Source organism: Corvus cornix, chromosome 26, assembly GCF_000738735.6.
Source record: "Corvus cornix cornix isolate S_Up_H32 chromosome 26, ASM73873v5, whole genome shotgun sequence".
NCBI classification, from domain to species: Eukaryota; Metazoa; Chordata; class Aves; order Passeriformes; family Corvidae; genus Corvus; species Corvus cornix.
The window spans coordinates 5,670,631-5,692,506 of NC_046354.1; the positions used below are offsets into that span (position 1 = coordinate 5,670,631).

At 58.7% G+C, this 21,876-nt stretch overlaps 1 protein-coding gene across 7 annotated transcripts in view; it reads left to right on the forward strand.

Moving 5' to 3' along the window:
- Window positions 1-21,876, forward strand: part of NAV1 (neuron navigator 1) — a 74,350-nt gene that overhangs the window by 32,090 nt on the left and 20,384 nt on the right. For all 7 annotated transcript variants that reach the window (XM_039565204.1, XM_039565206.1, XM_039565208.1 and 4 more), the window contains exons 5-6: window positions 11,923-12,025; window positions 15,717-16,085. In XM_039565204.1, the coding sequence (XP_039421138.1) occupies window positions 11,923-12,025; window positions 15,717-16,085 (472 nt within the window). The remainder of the gene's footprint in view (window positions 1-11,922; window positions 12,026-15,716; window positions 16,086-21,876) is intronic.

The window sequence follows — 21,876 nt, forward strand, 5'->3', positions numbered from 1 at the left end:
CAGGAGCTGGCACACAGTGGAGAGTCCAGAGACTCCACTGAAATCCTTCTGATTGGCCCTGGTGCCTGTTGGGGAGCATTTTCCACCCTGTCTGTCCCAAGTACTGCCAGCCTCACAGTAAAATTTGGAGTTGTAGGTGGAACAGCAGCTCTTTGCATAGAATAGTAAAGTGTGTCGGCATCCCTTCACTCACTGTAACGCAGGTGGTGGATTGGAGGTAAAGAACACTTCCTACATGCTGGCCCCTAACCCCTGGGGCACCTGGGCAGTGGCTGAGTGGTAGCTCCCACAGAGCTTTCTGGTCCCAAGCTTGCCCTTCCCTCCTGTGACACAAATAGATTTCCTGAAGGAGACAGGACCTTCCTTCTCTGCAAATCACCTTTAGTGGGAAAAACACAACTGCTGCTCAAGAAAACCTTTCCCTGGCAGTGAGGACTCTCCAAGTGCACTCTGAGAGGGGGAGCAGGTCTGGAAGCAGTTGGAGGATGGTGTGGGCTGGCACCGGGAGTGGGGAACCATCAGTGCTAAGAATAGACAGTTTATCTGCATCCCTCTCCCTGTGAAGGGTGCTCAAGGCACTGTGCAGCAATTAACACAAGTTTGTAATAATACTGCCGGCAGATCCGCAGCTCAGCCGTTGGAGCTGGTGTCAAATTTGGCTGTGTATGGATGTGGGAGACGGGTGCTGCTGAGCTCCCCAGCACACACCCAGCATGTCCCTGGCACAGGGGTGTGAGGCAGTGCTGTGGGGCAGCAGGATGGAGTCCTGAGTGCTGGGTGTGAAAGCCCAGGATGGGGAGAAACGTGGGGCTGGTGCTGCTCCTGTCTCCGGTGGGTTAGGCACCTTTCCCAGGGAAGTGGAGGAGTAACAAGGCCGGCAGAGGTAATGGCAGTGTTGGTGGGGAGGGGAGCAAGCTGCAGGCTGTGGCAGGGCATGATGCTCTGTGCCCCTGACTGCAGCAAGGGTGGCCCTGGGGAGCTGGCACAGTGGGCAGGGGAGATCATCTGCAGTGGTCAGGATCACCCCATGCTTTCCACTGAGTTGGCAGGATGCCTCATCTGCTTCTGGGCAGGGGCATGGGAGACCTGGAGAATGCAGGAGGTCATTGTATTGCTGTCAGAGCCATGGTGCCCTCTTCAAGCAAACCTCCTGCAGCTCACCATGCCCAGCTTCATCTTTGGGAGAGTGTGAGGGGTTTGCTTTGGGGTGAACATCACCTGGGCAGCTGATGCTGCAGACTGAAGGGACCCCGAAATCTGTGATATGCGTGTTGGTCTTCAGCCCTGCCTGGGCTGCTATTACAAATGCTGCCACGATTTTCAGGGGTGAACCTTGCCCCAGTGCGTGGTAGGACCAGCAGCCCTAGGCACCCCAGCAGTGCTCGCCCACCCCGCTGCCAGGGGACCGCAGGTGCAGGGAGAGCCCGAGCCTTGCGGGATCCTGGTGATCATATGTGCAGCAGGCTTGTTTCCGGCTCCCCGCAGGCTGCTGCTCCTGGTGCCAGAGTGTATTTGGCACCTGGCCCTCCTGCGAGGCTGGGGAGGGGGAGAAGAAAGGCCAAGCCCTCCTCGCTGCAGGCAGGAGATTCAGTTCTCCCTGGGCATTCACAAAGACCGTTTATCTCCGGAGCAAAGCCGTGGTAACCACGGGGCAGAGCGTGAAGGGCTGATTAGGGGCTGTTCGAGGAGGGGCGCCGGGGTCGAGTGCAGGCACTTCCCTTCCCATTTCCAGGGCTTTCCATGGTAATGGCTCCTATTCTCCTCCGTTGTTAGGACGTCACTCACACGCAGCTCACACGACATCTGTCAAAACACGTCTCCCTCTGTCCCTGGCGCTCCCGGGGAAGAGGGATCCGTTGGCCCCATAATGAGCCTGACATCAATTAATCATCAGCCTTAAAAATTAGCATCGTGGCAGTACATGTTGGAGGAAAACGATTCCCCAGATGGAAGCAAAAATAGCCTGTGTTATCTCCCTCCTCCCGTGGGATGTGGCAACAATAGATCCACTAACGAGCCTGGAACTCGTTAAGCTGGGTTTGCCCCCCGAGGTGCTCTGCCTCCTGCCCAGTCTCTTCTCTCAACGGGCTCTTGAGGGACCCTCTCGTGCAAGGGCTGATGATCTACCCTGGGGTCTGGCCCTGCTGTCAGCTGGACCCTCGTGGTGCACATCCGCCAGGCTTTGCAGAGAGCCCAGGGTGAGCTTGCAATGCTGAGCCCCTTCCTGAGGCTGAGCGTTTGGAGGGTAGCAGCTGTTCCAGGGTCTCGCTCTTCTGGAGTGAAGGATGCTCATCCCTGGGTGGTACTTCTGGGCTGAGTTGGGGGTTTCAGCCGGTGCCTCAAGGACATGTCCCACTCTGGGAGAGCTGTCCCTTGTCCCTCTCCAGAGTGACAGCTCTGAGGACTGCTGGTGCCCACATCTTAGTGAGTGCCAGCTCCGATATTCGGGAGCTCAGCAGTGGGCTGGAGGTTTCCAGAGACACCCTGTCTGGGGAGTGACTGGGGCACTTTCTTTGGAGGCTCACGATGAGCTGCTCTTTGTGCCTGTGCCATGCTGGGATTTTCCATGCTCAGAGCTGCTCGTCCTTGCATCCAGGCGAGCTGGAACCCCAGGGAGCAGCTCTGCTGCTTGTAGCCTCCTGCCACTCTGCCTGACCACCCCTGGTACTTGGGAGGTGAAGAATCCCCATTGCCAGCTGTGTTTTACATCCATTTGGGTGGCTCTGATCTCTCAGTGTGGAGCAGCTCCACAAGCTGCAGGGGAAGCTGGGGAGGACATTTTGCATTCCTGCTGGAGACACATGAGGACTCTTTGGCCGATCTGGTGATGGACAGACAGACCAAGTGTCTACCAGAGTCCAGCTGAGGCCGGGGAGAATTGTGTTTGCAACGCATTGCTCTGCACAAAGCTCTCAGTCACAAGGCGAGGGGGACAAAAGGCTCCCTGTTCGCTCCGTCCCAGTGGGTGCAATTCCAACAGTTAAAAAGCAAATGTGAGTTGTTTGTCTCTGTGAATATAAAGCTTCCCCAAGCATGGCCGTATTCTGGCTGGGAATGGGGAATTTGGCTCTGCTAATGACTGTTCTCCTGCAAAACAGAGCCAACTCGAGCCAAGAGCTGCCCGGCTGGGCCCTTCTCCGCTGGCCCCAGTGCAGGGATGTGGGCTGGGGAGGGGAGAGGCTCTGGGGACTGATAAATGCCCTTTCAGCCAGGCCTGGGCACCCATCAGGGAGCAGTGGGGAGGGATGGGTGTGGGCACCTTGGTGTCTTGTACCCCGGGGTGACTGCCACCCATGAGCACCCTGCCAGTGCCTGGGACCTTCTCCCATGCCCAAGGGATTCAATATCATCAACAACAGGGAGCCCCAGGCAGGGGACATCAGATCTACTGATTTGGGGCATCTTGGACTGGGAGTCCAAGGGCTACTGTCGCAGGGGCCTGGGGTGAAGGAGGAATGACTGAATCACGTGCTGCACCTGGGCTTGGGGTGTGGACGCATCCACACCATCTCCATGGATGATCTCTGGCAGTGGTGGGGCTGTTGGGATGACGTTGGTGCCTGTGCCCTGTGGTTTCCTGCATGTGGCTGCCCTGGGGGCCTGGGGTGTCCGAGACAGCCAAGCCAAGCTGAGCACAGCCCATGGGCATCTCCTTCTCCCTAGCTGTTCCTGCATTTGCCCTGTCCTCCCCTCGACTCTCTGGATCACAGGGCCTTTGGAGAAGGGCTGTATACAGTGAGGGAGGGTCATTATGGGGTTAGGACATGGCTGTGACCTGCACAGGCCCTGTGCCCTCCCTTCCCTGCAGGGAAGCCAGATTGGTCCTTGATACGCTGTCAGCAGTGGGTGCAGGGTTCCCCATGCACCCACATCCCCCCTCCTCCACCAGGCAAAGCTTGGAGTGAGAGCTGGCGACATCCCCAGGTGCAGGGCACATCTGGAGGGCACCGAAGCAGTTAAGTGAAGGGCTGATTTGTGCTATAGAAACCCGCAGTTCCTTCCTTTGATCCTCTGAATCAGCCCATTGCCTTCCTCATATAAAGCCCCATTTATCTCTGCTCTTCCCAGTAAGTTTGAAGGCGGTCGTGGCTCGTGGCTCCTCGGCAGCAGCGAGGAGCCCAGCTTTCTCTTCCGCTGAAGCAGAATCAGGTGAAATCTCTATGGCAACTGGCAGATGACAGGGAGTCTTGTTGCCTTGGAAATGAGGCAAGGCAAAAAAAAAAAAAACAAAAAACCACCCAAAAAGAGCCATCTGGAATTTTGAATTTCCACAATGTCCAACCTGCGTCTGGTGATGCGTGGGGAGTGTGAACCCGCTGCTGCCGGCTGCTCCAGGGCCTCTGTGCTGGGGCCTGGCTGTGCTGTTCTGCCTGACCCTTGGGAATTAGGGCTTTTTTCCATTTCTTCCCCACTTTTTGGCTTTTTTTGCGCAGGGTCTGTAGCATCACCCTGACTGTCTGCTGGTGGCTGTAGGAAAGGTGTTCTGTGTGGCACGTTTGGGGTGCTGAAACCAGGCAGGACACAGCTGTGCCGTGTTGGGGGCCAGCATGGCACTGGCACACCTTGGTAATGCAGAACCATGGGGAGAATGGCAGGCTCCGGGGCAGACTGAGGCATGGAGTGCTGCGTGACCAGTCTGACCCTCCTCTGTCAGCTTAGCACAGATCCCAGGTGCAGTGACCACTGGTGACACTGTCTCTGTGTGCCCAGCGCCTTGGGGCTGTCAGCAGGGAGTTAGTCACCATGTGTGACTGCCACTGTGTGTACCAGTGTCCAGAGGCTCGGGGCACCCCTTGGAGCATGGATTTGGCCTGTTCACCTACCACCCCCTCCTTCCCAAGCTGCACAGTTGTTTCCATGGGTTATTTTGGAGACCATAGTGGGTGTTGGGATGCTCCCAGCTCCTGTGATGCTTTCAGGAGCAGCTTTGGAGGCAGGTGTGGCTCTGGGATGTGCATTGCCGTGTGCAGGAGCAGGGTCTGTCCCTGGGGATTTTGGGCTCCCCTGGCTCATCAGCACAGGGGAACAGAGGGCAGCACAGAGGTGGGATGCATGGACATGGAGCAGCTAGAAGCTCTGGAGCTGGAAAAGGAACTGTGGTTTGGATGTGCAGGTGGGGTGGTTTGGGGCCAAGTGCAGCATCCATTGAAAGAATAACCCACAAATGGGCTGGAGGCCCAGTCTGGATCTCTCCAGCGGGTTCACTTGGAAACTTGTGTATGGGAGAGACCCAATTAAGTAGATTTATGGCTGCTCTAGCCTGAGAAAGTCTGAATCCCTTTTAAAAGCTTGGCTCACTGGAGCCAGACGGGGTCCAGGCTCCAGGTCTCTCAGCCCTGCCCTTGTTACAAGCAGTGATTCGCAAGGCTTAGCAGCCACGATCGCCCCTGAAGTGCTGATTCGGCTCAAGTCCCAGCCTGTCACTGCTTCACGGCTGCTTATTGTCTGCTCTCACCTGCCAGAGGGGAGATGGTGGCCCCCTCCCACAGCGTGGGGCTGCCCCAACCTGCACTGGTGGCAGTGGTGGGAATGGTGGTAGTGATGGGGAGGGTGGGGTGATGGGGATGGTGTGGTGAGATGGGGATGGTGGGGTGAGATGGGGATGGTGGGGTAATGGGGATGGTGGGATGAGATGGGGATGGTGGGGTGAGATGGGAATGGTGGGATGAGATGGGGATGGTGGGGTGAGATGGGGATGGTGGGGTGAGATGGGGATGGTGGGGTGAGATGGGGATGGTGGGGTGAGATGGGGATGGTGGGATGAGATGGGGCTGGTGTGGTGAGATGGGGATGGTAGGTTGATGGGGATGGTGTGGTGAGATGGGGATGGTGTGGTGATGATGGCAGTGATGATGACTGCAGTGGTGGGGTGCAGTGATAGAGGCAGTGAGTGCAGGCAGGGAATTGACTTCCTCCCCCTCTGCAGCCACCCATGGACCCTCCCCCAGAGCCATGTCATTTTGAAGAAAGCTCCACCAAGGTGTGATATGTGGAGTGGCCGTGCGGGGTCCTGTCACCTCTCTGCCTCTGGCTCCACAGGGGCTGGTGCTCCTTGGGGGACGTGGGCTCTGCAGGACATGTGCTATCCCCACAGTGCTGCCCACTGTAACTCCATTGCCTCCCCCAAGACTTGCTGCTGGCCTCTCTTCCTTCTCTCAGCCAAGGCTATGAGAAGAGCCACGTGCTGGGCTGTGTCCAGCCTCCTTCTGCAGCCTTGCAGGGCTCCGTGCAGGGCAGCAGCATGTGCAGAGGCCAGCCTGCCTTGGTGGAGTCATGGGTGGGGACCTCAGGTATCTGCAGCTTCCCCCTGCACATCTCCATCCCCGATGGCAGGAGGCTGTGCTTCCGTGGCCATGGGGATTAGCACCTCCAGCTCCACCAGCTGAGGGGCTGCTGCTGTCATCCAGGGAATGGTGGCCAGGCTTTCCCCATCCATCTGCCTGGGGGTCAGCAGAGCACCGGTCAGCTGTCCAGATACCCTGGTACCCCATTACCTGGGTGGCCCTGTCCCTGCCCCTCGGGGAGCAGGACCCTCTCCTGACACTGCTGCAGAGGATGCAGGGCTGGCAGCCAGCTCTTTGCTCACACCAATGAAAGCAATTAAACCAGGAGTGCAACTGAACCTGCTGCCTTCTGGGTGGGGCAACAGGTTTGCAGGAAAGAGCGTGGTGCTTTCCCAGGGCATGAGCAAGTGTGGAAGACGTGCTCTGCCCAGCCTGGGTGCCCTGGGACATCTCCTGAGAGAGAGGGGTGATTTGGGGCTACTGGTACATCCTTGGTGGGAGCATGCAGGGATTGCAGGGCTGAGCTGGAAGACAAGGCCAACACTGCAGACTTGGCAGTTACCCACCAGAGCCCTGTTAGCCATCTCCACTGCTCGTTCTGCCTGTTTGGGAGCTGTTGCGGGGAGAAAGACAGTTAAGCCCCAAAGAGAAGGACTGGAGGTTGAGACCATCCCGCTGCCCAGCTGTCCAGGAGTGGGAATCAGAGCTGGATGTAATAATGCAAGATAAAGTCATTTCCTCCATTCAGGAAGACTCTGCTGCTGGTGCACCACGATGCCGGTGATAGAGTTGCAGGCTGCGGGGTGTGAGTGCAGAACCCGTGGGGCTCAGTGAGGTTCACACCGGGCTCGGGTTGTTGGATTTCTCCTCAGGTGGTCTCTGAGTGCCAGAGTGGAGGGTTTTCAAGAAAAATACCAACAAAACACTGCCTGTGCTGATTCATTCATAATCAGGACTAGGAGCAGGGGCTGGGGCAGATGGAGGGAACAGTGTGGGTCTGCTCGAGGGTTCGTGGAGCTGGGGAGTGCAGCAGGGCCGGAGGAGGCTCACAGCCCCATGAGAATGGGTTTTATTGCAGAGTTTATTTGTGGATTTTTCAATGCACTGGAAGGAATTGAGCAAGCAGTTAAAAATGTTTTCCAGCCTGGGGAAATTCGTTACAGCTACTGTGTAATAGGGGCCCACCAGAATGACTCAGGAACACCATGCGGCCTTTCCCGGTGAATTCCTGCTTGCTGTTGAAATCTTTACTGGGTCAACAGGAGTCCTTTCCCAGTTGGATCCTCTGAAATGAGACCAGTTGGGTCTTGGGGGGCAAGAAAACACAAGTATGAGTGCTGAGTGAAGACAGGTGCAGACGGTTCACCCATGCAAGCTTGGCACCCTTGTGCCAAGGGTTGGTATCATGTCCCACTGTCCTGCTGCCTGCATATGGACACGTGGGCACATGTGAAAGGTCACAGGCATAGGTGATACACATGCACACATGCACCTTTCTGCAGGCTTTTGCTTCCATGTGGCCCCCACACGAATGATGCAAACACATACACACACACAGACACACGCAAGTTTCTGTGCCAAGGCACATGGGGCACACGTGTCCCATGGATGCAGCCCTGCCTGGCCCCAGTGGGAGCTGGTGGCCACATGCTTCTTTGAAATGAACTGTCAGAGCCATTTGGAGTTGATTATTTCCTCATTCCTTGACGTACTTGGCCACGTCGGCAGCACCCAGCTGTGGGGCCATGGCTGCACCCCAACGTGCGGACAAAGGAACTGCTGCCGCTTGCTCTGGGAGGTGGCGGGGAGAGCTGGACATGAGCACAACCTGGAGCTCCCCAGCCTTGTCCAGCCATGGTTCTGTGCTGCCTGTCACAGTCAGACTTGCAGCTAACAGTGCTGTGCCTTGAGCCACCCATTCCAGCACAGCTCTCTGCTTCCTCCTGCTCCTCCTCTTCTTCTTCCTTTGGCTGCCTCTGGCCCTGCATCCCACCTTGCAGATGCTCCTTCTCGTGGTGATGGTACCTGCTGCTGTCCCAGCTTGGCCAGGCAGGAGGTGGGGGCAGTGGGCACTGTGTGGGTCAGGGCCGGGCACCCTCAGTGGCAGGGTGCTGGGTGTGTGTAATGTTGTGGTTGGCACTGGAGGCCGTGCCAGGGAGTGCTGCAAGCGAGAGGGTGGGTAGGGGTGGGCTGAGGCTTCCTGCCTCGGTTTCCTTGTGTGCCAAGTGGAGTTGTATCATATTTGCTGATGTTGAAGAGAGCACTGAAAGGGCTCAGTTGAGAAAGGAGTGTTGAGTGAGAGCTGCTCAAGCACAGCAGAGGGTATGGGCAAGTGAGACCCAGCCTGGCACAGGACAAGTGACTTGAGCAATGGGGCCTGGTGACCTCCCAGTGCAGGGCCTGGGGGCAGTGGCTGCATCTCAGGGCTGCCCTGTGCGTGGTCAGAATGGGGAGCAAAGGGCCAGAGCCAGCACCCCCTTCCCTCTGTAACAGCAGGGTGGACAGAGCCTGCGAGAGCAGCAGCATCTGCTGAGGGGCTGCAGGCCAGCCTGGAGCTGGGGCAGGGAGACATCAGTCCCTGAGCCTGCAGCTCCAGTGGAGTGGGGAATGCTGTGGAACACATCCCAGCCGTAGCTGCCGGGAAAAGGAGCCTGGCCTAGGCCGGCTGTCCGACTGACCCCACCACGGCATGGGCTGAGCCTTCTCTGCTGCTCCATGCTCCAGCAGCTGGAAACATCTGGCTGCACAAGCTTACTAAATCGATGTGGGGAGGAATCCAGCGCTCTCCTGCTGTTCCCACACTTCAGCCTCTCCCAGTGGCTCCGGTTTCGACTCAGCTCTGGCATGCGGTGACTCGGTGAGCTCTGAGCCAGCCCCGGCCCCTCACTGCCCCTGGGGAACAGACTGCGGGAGTTCCGGTGTCACCACCTGGACAGCACTGTGGGGGCAGATGGTGGCACTTCAGTGCTAGCAGCAGGATGTGTGCCAGAGGTGGGTGAGCAACTCTTCCAGTCCCAATTTGGCCCTTTCCTGGGTGAGAGCTGCTGCTTTTCCTGGAGTCCTGGACTGTCACCCAAAAACTGGGGTGATGTCATCCAGGCATGGATGGCCAGTGGTGCAGTGGATGAAGCTGGGGATGTGGGTCGGTGCCATTGCCCTGAAACTCCTATCCCTGAGCCCTGGGATGCTGCTTATCACCACCGGTACCCCAGCAGCAGAGCAGTGCAGGGGAGGTGGTACCCCTGTGCCGGCCCCTCAGTCAGGGCAGCTGGGGACACAGCGCGGGCTCGCCCCGCTGCTCCTTGGATGGGGATGGCTGTAGCAGCCCCGCTGGCAGTGGCGCCCAGGGAGGAGGCAGTGCCAGGCCCTGGCGCTGGCTCTGTGCCCGGGGGAATGGCTGCGGGTGGCCATGGGGGAGGAGGCAGAAGGGGTTTTGGGAGGGAGCCATGCCCGGGAGGAGTGCACTGCCGAGCTGGCAGGGGTGGGAGCCACTGCCGGCGCCAGGGGACAACAGTGGCTCTTCATCCCATCCCACCCTGTCCTGCCTCAGCACGCAGGGACGTGGCACTGCCGGGGTGTGCGTGCCACCCCCTCCGGCTGCGGGAGCTGGGTCTGGGTGACAGCACTCAGTGAATGGGGCCAGGGTGAAGGAGCTGAGGGTGCCGAGTCCTTCCCTAAATGGAGACCCACCTGGGGACACTGGTGGGTGTTGTGTTGCTCTTCCCTGAGGTTCAGGGAACCCAAAGCTCCCATTGCCCTACACACTGCAGTGTGACAGCCGGGGATTTGGCCACAGGTTCCTGCCCTGCCATTTCAAGCCTGAAAATCCATCTTTGCAGGCAACTTGAGGGCAGAACCTGGCAGCTTTGAGGTGCCAACACGACCCTTTCTCCCTGCCCCACCAAAGGGCCACAGTGTCCCCTTGTCCCTGACTGCAGAGCAAGGTGCGTGCCACCCTTCAGCACTGAGGGCCTCTCGAACCTCCCCTGCACCCTTGTTCCATGTGTGCAGCCGCCTCAGCTCCATCCCTCTCCTGTACTGCCTGTGCATCCCCATCCTGTTGCTCTGGGGACCACTTGGAGCTTCTGTGCCTTTGATTAATTCTTCCAATCTCCACAGTGGAGATTTAATAATGAGTTAATAATGACTTCTGTCCTGCTGAGCCAGGTTCTGGGAGCTGGACTGGGGTGATTGGACACATGCAGGGATGGGTGTCCTTATGCTCTGATGTGGCTGGCCACATTGGGTGCCCTGTGGGCTCACCAGCCCTTTTACCTCATCTACAACTGACTTTAACCTGCTTGATTGAACCCGTCTCATCGGTGCTGTTCCTGCTTGTCACCCCTTTCCAGGCTCATGCGTAAATCGGTGCCGCTTCACTGGTCTGAGGTGCTCCTACCCGGGCAGGTGGGCGAGGGGAGCATCACCCACGGGTGCCGCCTCCGGCATGGCCAGAGTGTGATGGGGACAAGGGACACGAGCCCTGCTTGAGCACTGGTGTGTGGCTGTGCCATTGTGGGGAGCTGCTGGGGTGTGTGCTGTCAGTGTCCCCCATCCCTGTGTCCCTGCAGTTGGGGTGTGTGCTGTCAGTGTCCCCCATCCCTGTGTCCCTGCAGTTCACACGGTGCCAGTGCCATTGCGAATCCTGAAGCACTGGTTGCCACGTTACATTAGGAGGAGCCACATGCCATGTCTCTGACGTCTGCTGTCACTGCAGATCCGTGGCAGGCTGCAGCTGAAAGGCCTGAAATCAGGGATCAAAGCCACTGTGGTACGGCTGTTAGTGCCCGGAGTGCACGCGAGCGGGACGGGGACACGGGGCTGGAGCCATGGCCCCGAGCCCACAGCACTGCTGGGGCTCTGCCAGGATAACCCCCCTCCTCTGTGCAGGTGTCTGTGTTCTTACACATCCGTGCAGGTGTCTCTGCGGGGTGTGCCCACGCCTCCGTGTGCTGGTGCATGTACACGTTTGTGGATGTGCCTGCAGGTATGTGCACAAGTGGTTGTGATATGGGCAGATGCACATGCACATGTGCATTTCGGGGTGGCTCTGTGTGTGTGTACACATCCATGCCGTGGGTGTGCACACCTGGTGAAGCCCCAGAGCAGACAGAGCTTGGGGGTACTCAGCTCTGGGCTGTACCTGTGAGGGCTCAGTCCCTCTGGTTGCTCCAGCCCTGCACAGAAGCAGCCACTCCTTCATGAGTGGGGCTCAGTGTCCTCCACTCCCTGACATCTTCTTGGTCCCACTGGCTGCACACCAAGTGATGCTGCTCCAGCACCCATGTTCCCAGGCTGGAACACCCCTGGGGCCTGGGGGATGCAGGGGCAGGTTTGGGGACATTCTTCCAGAACTGCTGCTCCTGTCACCTGTGTGGGTCCTGTGGCCCCACTCAGTCTCTGCCAGCTCATCCTTTCTGGACTAGGCATCCCCATCCCAACTGCATGCTTGGGAGTGGTATTTCAGGGTGGTGCAGCTCCAGCCTGGTGCCAGCCTTGCCCTGCTCGTTCCTGGTGGGCAGAGCCAGGGCTGTTGGTCATGGCCATGGGCAGGGGGATGCTCCATCCATCCATCCGTCCGTCCGTCTGTCTGTCCGTCTGTCTGTCCCTTTAAAACCATCACCTTGTCTCTCCACAGACCCCGAGTCCCAGAGGAAGAGGACAGTGCAGAATGTGCTGGACCTACGTCAGAACCTGGAGGAGACCATGTCCAGTCTAAGGGGCTCTCAGGTGTCTCACAGGTGAGGCCCTGGCACCAGACCCTCCCCACTCCTTCCCCACAGTCAGTGTCCTTCCTGGGGTGGATGGGGAACGGCTCTGCTCCTGGTGAGGGCCATGTGGGTGGGAGGGAATCAGCAGTGCTCTGTGTCCTGGGGACCCTGTGCATGGAGGCTTGGAGAGAACCCCCCAAATCCATGGGGTGTCGTGTGGTGCTGCAGCAGATTCCTGTCCCTGAAAGTGCTGTGGAACAGTGGGAGTTGGGGAGTGGTGGCAGTGAGGGGAGCTGGCAGAGCAGAGAGAGGGGATGAGGTCTGTTCCCAGTGGTCAGGTGATCCTGAATGGACCACAAGAGGTGAAGGTATCTCCTGTACCCACCCCGGTTTGCACCAGAGGCTCCATCCCTATCCGTGGCTTAGTTTTTCTGCTGTGTGTAGGGTGATGATGGAGGAACTCTCAGCCAGAGCCCAGGAACAGAGGTGGGGGTACCCTGGGGTGCCCTGCCCAGATTGGGGTGAGGGGATGGTGGGGATGGGTACAGGGTGAGCAGTGGGTGGAGAACCCAGAGCACAGCACTCTGACACACGTCTGGGACTGCCTGTGTTCCCCTGGGTCACTCACTTCAGATCTTGCAGATTTCTGCTTCACTCTGGATTTGCAAGGTTGTGTGGGTGTCAGCCGGTTGGGAAAGCGGGGATGTGGGAACATCCTTTTCCTGGAGTGTGTTGCCACCTCGTGGTCTACCCTCGATCCTGTTTTTTGTCTTGGAAGGGACAAAAAGCAGCAGCTTCCTCCCACCTTTCACCCACCACTCACCATTACAGACCTTCTGTGTCACCCCTCAACCAGCCTTGCCCAGGATGAAGCAGTCCCTTGATCTCCCTCTTCATCACCTGAAATCTCTAGACCTTGCTTGCCCTTGCTGTGATTCCTGGATGTTTTCCGAGCTGGGAGCAGCAGAGAGCCACATGTGGCAGTGGGATTTGCATGGGGCCACAACAATATTTTGCGAGCTGGCCATTTCCTGAAGTTATCCATTACAGCTCTGCCATCCCTTTGCTCAGTTCAGGAGCTGGGTCAGAGCCCAGCACTGCTCATGCCAAGGCAGGGCTGCGTTGTGTTCAGCTTCGCTTTCATCGCTGTCAAACTCCACCCCCCTCCTCACCCCAGCGCTGAGCTCCTTCAGAAATCCTCGTCAGCTCAGGTCTTAGGAAAATAGGGCGAGGACATTAAGGGTGATTAAATTAGCATTGCTGGTGGGATTTGACTCTTCACTATCACTTCCTTTCCTTGATGAGCTCTGAGTACATCACATGGTAGATGCCCCAGCTGCATTCCTGCCATGGAGAAAAATGGCTGTGGATAGCCCGGGGATCCCTACCCCTGCACTCTGTCCCTTTCAGCGGGACTTGAATATGTGAAGATCTTCCCTCTTATCCCATGGCAGCTGAATTTATTTGGAAGCTTTTTTTATTCCAGTAGCCCACAGCAGCCTCGGCAGCTCCCTGCATCCCTCCAGGAGCTCCTCTGCGGCTGTGAGCCAGATTTTCCTTTCCCAAAGCTGTGTCAGCTCTTCCCTGGTACATTGTAATTACACACGTACCCACTCATTCTGCTCCTGGGAACACTTCCTCCAAGTCTGTCCAATACAGATGTCATCTGCAAGTCCTCTGGATGTGCCTGCATTGCTGGTGTCCTGTAGCTGCTTTGGGCTCTCTCTTTATTCCTTCCACAAACTATTTCTCAAATCTCTCTTATTATCCTCACTGAGTTCTTCCATCCAGTGGCTGAGGGCTCAGTCTTTGCTGTTCCCTTGCTAGGGCACAATGTTATTCCTGAAAGATGTCACCATACTCCTGCCAGCAGGGCTGCATGAACTTCCTTGTAGCTTAGAGAATCATGGAATCACAGAGTCACTGAGGAGACTCAGTGGACACTTGGAGGACACTTGAAGAGAGCCTCTAAGATCATAAAGTCCAACCATTTCCACAGCACTGCCATGTTCACCACTACACCATATTCCCAAGTGCCACATCCACATGTTTTTTAAACACTTCCAGGGATGGTGACTCCACCACTTCACTGGGCAGCTGTGCCAGGGCCTGACCACCCTTTCAGGGAAGAAATTTTCCCCCATATCCAACCTGAAACTCCCCTGGCCCAGCCTGAGGCTGTTCCCTCTCATCCTGTCCCCGTTCCCTGGGAGCAGAGCCCAACTCCCCCCAGCTCCTGTCAGGGAGTTGTACAGAGCCACAAGGTCCCCCCTGAGCTCCTTTTCTCCAGGCTGAGCCCCCCACAGCTTGCTTGGTTGCTCCTGGTGCTGCAGATCCTTCCCCAGCTCTGTTGCCCTTCTCCGGACATGCTCCAGCCCCTCAATGTCTTTCTTGTCATGAGGGGCCCAGAACAGAACCCAGGATCTGAGGTGAGGCTTCTGTTCCTCCTGCTCAGAAACATGGTTGGCATCTGCTCTGAGCTGCCGGCAGCACATCCTCAAACAGCCTTTGTGCTGCCGACAAAAACAAAACCCTTTTAGCTGCCCCTTTTAGTTCCGCTTTAACAAACTTCCTAAGTTTTTTTATGTAGTTCCCTGTTTTAGATTCAATGCTGCAGCCGGGGTTTGGCTTTGGGTGCTCCTGCAGGAACATTTAATCCAAGCTAGGGAATAATTTACTGATAGTAGCGTTTGGAGCCAATTCGAGGACTGTGGGTTCCCAAGGAGCTGCTCCAAGAAGTAATCGTTTCTCGTGGCTAAATTTAGTTTTAGCATCACTGTTTGCCCAAAATACACCCCGAGAGGCGCAGGGAGTGATGGAACTGCCCATTCCTGAAGCGCTCGCAGGCTCTGGGCTGGCTGCAGAGCACTGTGCTTGTGGGCAGCTCCTGGGGCTGGGCAGCCCTCTCTTTGGGGTCATCCTTCCTGCCCAGATGTAGGGGTTCAGTCTGCAGGGGTTCAGTGTGGGGTGCTGCTGCAGGGACTGGTCCCAGGTCTGTCCTTCAGCATCCTTTTGCTCACAGCCTCCACTCCCTGCCATGGCTTCCCTGGGATCGGTGCCACCACCCCAACATGTCCTGTCCTGGGTCTGGTGTGATCTTGAGGTGAAGGTGTTGAAGTGCTGGGGGAAAAGTGGCTGAGCAGAAGCAGCTCAGACACAGGGGAGCATTTCTGGGCTTTCCACTAAAGGTGCCCTATTAGTAGAGTTCAGCACAGCTGGATTTTGGGGCTGGGGCCAGTCTCCAGAATAGTGCTGACCCCTCTCCCAGGTGTGTTTGCCACCAGTCCTGGTGGCACCCCTGGCCCTGCTCTGAGGTGGGTGGACAGGGCTGTGGTAGAGTGCTGCCTTTGTGGGTTGACTTGAGCACAGAGCCCCCATCACACCCCATGTCCTATTCCACCATCCCTGGGGAGACATGAGCATCACTGAACACCGTGGTGTGCATGTCCCGGTGGGCCCTGGACTGTGGGACACTGGGATGGCACCAGGCAGGGAAGGAGGGGACTGTCCCTTGCCAGCTGAGATGGAGGGGGTGCGGGACAGACAGCATCCCTACAACCACAGTCCTGGGAGCCTCTGGCCTTGCCTGGCTGCCTCAAAATGGGCAGTTTTGGCATCTGAACACTTGCAGACCCAGTTCTGGGGGGGGGGGTGAGGCAGGGCACAGACCTCCACTGTCCCCTGTGCCCTGCCTTAACCCCCTGACTGCCTGTCCTTGCAGCTCCCTCGAGATGACCTGCTATGACAGTAGTGATGAAGCCAACCCACGGAGCATCTCCAGCCTCTCCAACCGCTCCTCGCCGCTGTCCTGGCGCTACGGGCAGTCCAGCCCGCGCCTGCAGGCCGGGGACGCGCCATCGGTTGGGGGAAGCTGCCGCTCCGAGGGCACCCCGAGCTGGTACATGCACGGGGAGCGGGCGCACTACTCGCACACCATGCCCATGCGCAGCCCCAGCAAGCTGAGCCACATCTCCCGCCTGGAGCTGGTCGAGGCTCTGGACACCGACGACGTGGAGCTGAAGTCGGGGTACATGAGTGACAGTGATCTGATGGGGAAGACGCTGACGGAGGATGATGACATCACCACGGGGTACGTGCCCGTGTGGGGAATCGTGCCCGGATTGGGGCTCTCCAGGAGGTTTCACCCACTCCTGTTCGGCCGGCGGTGGGGGAACACCTGGCACAGCGGGGGCAGATGGAGTGGTCCATAGGTTACAGCCAGCCTGGTTAGGGTTGGATCATGTCCCCACATCCCAGGAGTGGGATGCAGTGCTGGTGGTGCTGGGCCAGCTGGATGTTCTTGGGGCTGATGGGCTCCTGAGCCAGAATGAGCTGCTCTTCCAGCATGTGGGAAGTGTCCAGCTTGATCTGGGTGTTCCTGGAGCAGGGAGCTGAAAAAAGTGCATAGTCTGTGGCTACAGAAGCCCTGAGCCAGAGTCCTGCTGGGGTGAATGCTGGTGCTTTCAGAAGTGCTCTCCAGTTTACACCAGTCAGTCAGAGTGGCTTCCTGTGACCCTGGCACTGTGGGGACGTCCTGTGGGACTGCTGGTGGTCCGTGGTGGGACAGGCCGGGTCAGATCTCAGCAGCCCAGTGAGAACTGGGCACCAAAGTGTCATTGCTGATGGATGACTCCACATGGAGCAGGGTGTGCTGCTGAGCAGGATCCCTCCTTCTGGGACCCTGTTGACCTCCATCCCTCCACCCATGGGGCCAGGGGCATCTCCTGCCAGATGGGCACAACCCAGCACTCCCAGGGCTCACGTTTTCTTGCCAGATGTGTCCAGCTCCTGCTGCACTGTTGAGGTGCCCCTGACTCTGGCAAGGGTCCAGGGTTTGAACATGTTGGAGGTTTCCTGTTTCGGCACAGGAGAAAATAAATAATTTGTGCGTTTGAGCTGTCCCAGAGCCCGAGGAGGTATTTGGCCTCCTGACAGTGCTGCTCTGGCCCTCCTGGGGTGGCTGTACTCATTTCAGTTTGGTGCAGGATAGAGCACAGCCTGCAGCTTCACACCCATCCTGGGGCCAGTGCTCCCCAGATATGGCCTGGAGGCACATGTTGCAGTTGCAGGGGACACACCATCAGCTATCTGCTGGCTTCTGCTCCTGCCACGCTCCAGCTGTGGGCTGAGAGTGTCTGCAGCACTGTGGGTGTCAGACCCATCCTCCCCATGGGCACGTGAGGTGACCTTGGGGTCTGCCCTGCTTGTGAATGAGGGAGCCTTGTGCTGGTTCAACACGGACCCTCCTGTAGATCTTAACCTATTGCTTGGCAGCCAGAGGTGCCCATGTCACCACGTTCTGCCACTGGCCACTGGACTGTGAGGTGTGATTGGCAGTGGGGTGGATTTGGACTGCCCTGATGGCTGAGGTTGCAGCAGGGCTGGCCATGGGGATGAAGGGTACACTGCTCCCCATCTCCCTCTTTGTCTCATCTCGGTGCTGCTCATGCAGGTGGATAACCTCAGGGTGCCCTTGGCTTCAGAGGTAGTGCTGGGAGGGGTGACTGGAGCAACACTTTGTCTCCATCAACCATGGAGCGGGGGGAGTGTGAGCAGGGTCAGGGACCTACAGCAGCTCAGCCCTGCACTGCTATGGGCAGGATTTACTTCTCCTTCAGGAAGGCACAAGCTTTGGGGATGGATCCCTGCATGGCGGAGCCTCTGCGAGGCCCTGGCAGCACCACAATCCCCTGGTGTGGGTGAGGCTTTCAGTGCTGCGGTGAGCTGGGCCATGGCCAGGTGCCACAGTCCCTGGTCCTGTGCAGAGTCCTCAGCATCATGCCCTGGATGTGCCCGGAGTTCTCTGCCATGCCATGCCAGAGACAGACTGGGTGCTCTGTGCTGGGTACCCTCCCCATGGAGGGGTGCAGGAGTGAGCCAGGGCAGCGCAGGACCCCCTTATCCACAGGGGCATGTACTGGGGATCAGCCATTTCACCGGGGTCGTTGCAGGCACAGAGCCGTGTAGTGACCTACACAGCTTCACGGCTTCATCCCAATGGCCCCACAGCAGGACTTGGGGGGTGTCTCCCAGAGCGGGCAGCATGGCAGGGTCTCTGTCCCCAGAGCATGCCTTTGGCTGGGTGCTGGGGTACACTGAGGTGCCCTTTCTAGGAGCCTGCACACCCTGGGTGCAGAGCCAGAGCAGTAGAGCAGGGGCATTGCCTCCTATTCAGAGCCAGATGAGACAAGGAGGAGCTGGCCAGGAGCGCTCATCCAGCAAAGCCCCTCATCCAGACCCCGCTCACCCAGCACAGCCCCTCACCCAGCACAGCCCCTCATCCAACCTCCTCGCTGGCTCTGACCTAGAAAGCCACCACCGCCCCAGGCCCCATCTCCCGGTGCCGCTAATGCACCGGGCAGGAGCCGCGTGCTGCAGATGGGGCCAGCAGCCCCCAGCCCGGGCCGCGGGGCAGCGTCCCCTGCACCGCGCCGGCGCACGCCCCAGCTTGTAGGGCAGTAGGTCAGAGACGGCTCAGAGGACGCGGTGACACATCCCCGTGGGAGACGTGTGGGGCTGTGGGATGCAGCCCAGCGTCCCTGTGGTTCTGCGGGGAAGCAGACTGGAAGGAGTGAGGGCTGAGGTAGGTGAGGCGCGGCCGGGGCAAGAGGACTGCCTGCAAGATACTGAGGTGGATTCAGCTGGGTGGAGGTTGGGGTGAGCCCAGCCAAGGAGGCTGTGGGGGACCTGAGGCCCGGCTCAGAGAGGGTGTGGGATGGTCAGGTCTGAACAGGGATTGGCTGGGGACACCCAAGGCCCCAGCAGCATTTCTGTGTTAGCCAAATGTACCGGCATCCTGGCTCCTCGCCCAGCCGTGCCTGCATCCATTGGCATGACACTCGCAACTCCCCTCTACCTGCTGCTGGTTTCAGGGGCTGGAGAGCTCTGGCTTTGGCCCCCTGTTCAGCAGCACATCCCTTTTGTTCCCAATGTCGCCATATCCTCCTTGTGCACTGCAGCAGGGCAGGGACCTGGCACAGGGAGCACCCACCAGGATATGTCTGGGGTGACTAAAGGGATGGAAAGGATCCTGCTGCTCTCCTGCCCTGTCCTGCCTGTCCTTGGGGCCTGGGCAGGGCATGGGCAGAGATAGCACCCAGTCTTGGGCTGTTTCTTTGACACTGAAACATATCGCTCCCTTCCTTAGTCAACTCTGGTTCCCACCCACCACCATTCAGTGGCCACTTGCTGTTCCCTGCCCTGAGGCCAGTTTCAGGAGGGGTGCAGTGCCACCGGTGATGCTTTCCCACCCATACAGGCTGGGGTTTTTTCCTGAACACTGGAGATCACCCCACCAAAGTCACTCCACTGGGAGGTTCCCCAGGGGCATCTCTGTCTGCATAGCCGCAGCGTGGGTGCCTTTGCATGCAGACCTGCACGTGAACCAGGCAGTGGTGAGGAGCATGGAGCGGGATGTGCAAGCCAGGTTTGGCCTGGTTTTATTCTGGCCATGTCCTGCATGTCTGAGCAGTGCCACCACGGTGTGGCTGCATGTTGGTGTGTCTCCCCCTGTGCTGTGTGTGCCCAGAACTTGACTTGATAATGGTGTATCCTGGGTAGTGGCTCAGCACCATCCCTGGGTGTTCTCTAGGGCCAGTTGGATCACAGTGGGAGTGAGTGGGATGCTGCAAGGCTTTGCTGCAGTGAGGAGCTCATGGGGTGCAGAGGGAGCCAGTGGGGCTGGCTGCTGAGTCAGCACCTTCTGCTGCGGTCGCTGCAGCAGCAGTGATGGTCTGTGTGTGCTGCAGGGCTGTGCTGTGGGGGCACAGCTCTGGAGCCAGTCCTTGGGGCTCTGCATGTCCCTTGGGGCTTCCAGAGCCCTGAGGGAATCTTTGTTCAACCCTGGGACTGCTGTGATTTCAGGACGTCCTTTCAGGTCTCATTTCTTGGAGGTGGAAAGGGAGGCAGCATTGCATCCCATCACAGCAGTGGCAGCATCTCTACCCTCGTGAGCCAGGTACTGCCCTGACTCTGCTCATGGGCATGAAATGGAGCTGAGGCAGCAGCTTTTGGAATTGGGAGCACAGTGCACGTGTGTCTAGCCCATGGCACACCCCAGGCCCCGTCCCAGGTCACTGTGATGGTGCTGCTGGCAGCCGAGTGCTGCAGAGCCTGTGGTCCCCTCCAGCAGGGCTGGGGGCTGCCAGCAGCATCCTCCCGGGAGAGGTGCTCTGGAGCTGACACCCCGCTGCGCTCCGGCTGGCCTGGCTCCGGCTTCCTCGCAGCTCCTCGGGCTCGGCACAGCCCGTAGGCGGGAGCAGATGTTTGGCTCAGCTCCCCAAGAGCAGCAGGGGAGCAGCCGCCCTCCTCCTGCTCCAAGCAGGATTGGCGCTGGAGCCTGCTCCCTTCCCTCAAACGCCCCTCGCTCCACTTTGGCTGGTCCAGGATGACCCCTTGCTGTGTCCCAGCGAGCCCATGAAGTCATTCCTCATCGGGGGCATCCCGTGGGGCATGGCCGTGGCCCTGCACGTGGCCTGGTGTGTGGCTGGCCAGGGAGCAATGTTGTATAAATATTTGCTGGGCTGTGCCATGTGCCGGGCTTGGCGAGTTCCTCCCTCCAGCTGGGCACAGGGGATGCTCCCAGAAAGGGGCCCCAGGACCCCACTGGGCACTGCCACCATTGAAGCGCCTTCCTGTGCGCTGCCTTCTAGCAATTCCGTCCTTTGGGGTTTGGGTTGAGGCACCCAACACTGATCCCTGGCCCCTGGGGGTGTGACAGCGGCTGCATGAAGCATGTTTTGGGAAGGGAATCCTGGGGTTGTTAGGTTTGGGGGTTCAGGCCACCTGGGGGTCAGTGCATGCCTGGGGCGCAGGCAGCTGCTGGCCCCTGCGGCTTGTTGATGAGGCTGGATGCGGACACGGGGTGGAGCCAAGCGCAGAGTTGGACCTCACGAACTCGTGTGCCCTGGGGAAAGCTGCTGGGGAGAATCTGACTCCCAAGCCCACCTGCCTCTCTGCTTGCCACCTGGGGACCTCAAGACCTGGCTTTGCCTTGTGCCACCCTGCCGCCTGTGGAGGGGCCTGGCCACTGCAGACTGACGTGTCCGAGGTCACTGGCTTGTCCAGACAACAGGAAAAATAGGAATTTCGCAAGCGGGCTGAGTCACGCCGCTCCCCACCCCGGCACTGCCCTGGGACTCTCTGAGCATCGCACGTGGCCGCTGCAGCCCCCATGTGTGCCGCGGTGGCCCGGGTGAGCTCCATATGTCACTGAAACTGCCAGTGGAGATCCCCGCACCGGGCCACACTTCCTCCGGGGTTTCCACCATTCCGGGGGGGTGTGAGAAGGGTGACCAGAGCTGAGCTCTCAGCCAGGAGTGTGTTTGGAGTCCATGGCTGATGTCACTGCAGTGGGCAGTGAGTGCTGGCTGACCCCCGATGGCCTCGGCCTCGCTCCCGCAAGGAAATCAGACCCCGCTCTTACTGCAGTCGATGGCGCAGGGCTGGGGTGGAGGCACAGCCTGGCCACGGGTCCTGCCTTGCAGGGACCATGCACACTCAGGGGTCCTGTGGCAGAATCCCCTGCGCCCCTCAGGGACCTGGGGGGCCAGAGAGCCAGAGGCAGTGCTGCCTGGAGAATGGGGTCCTGAATCAACTGCAGGATGTGATGTTGATCCTCTTATGCTGGGTGAGCTCAGGCAAGTCAGATCCCCCTTCCCTACCTCAGATGGGGATCTGCCAGATCTCTGCAGACCCCTGTTCCTTTGAATGCAGCTTCAGAGAAAAGTGCCAGATCCCAGTACCCAAAATCCAAGCAGGAGACACCTCGGTTCTAGGTACCCTGACTCTCTGTGGGGGCTAGAGTTCTCTGAGGGGGTACCTGGGGGTCTGGGAGGGGTCCTGGAGGGTACAGAGGGGTTTACAGGGCTGTGGGGATCAGG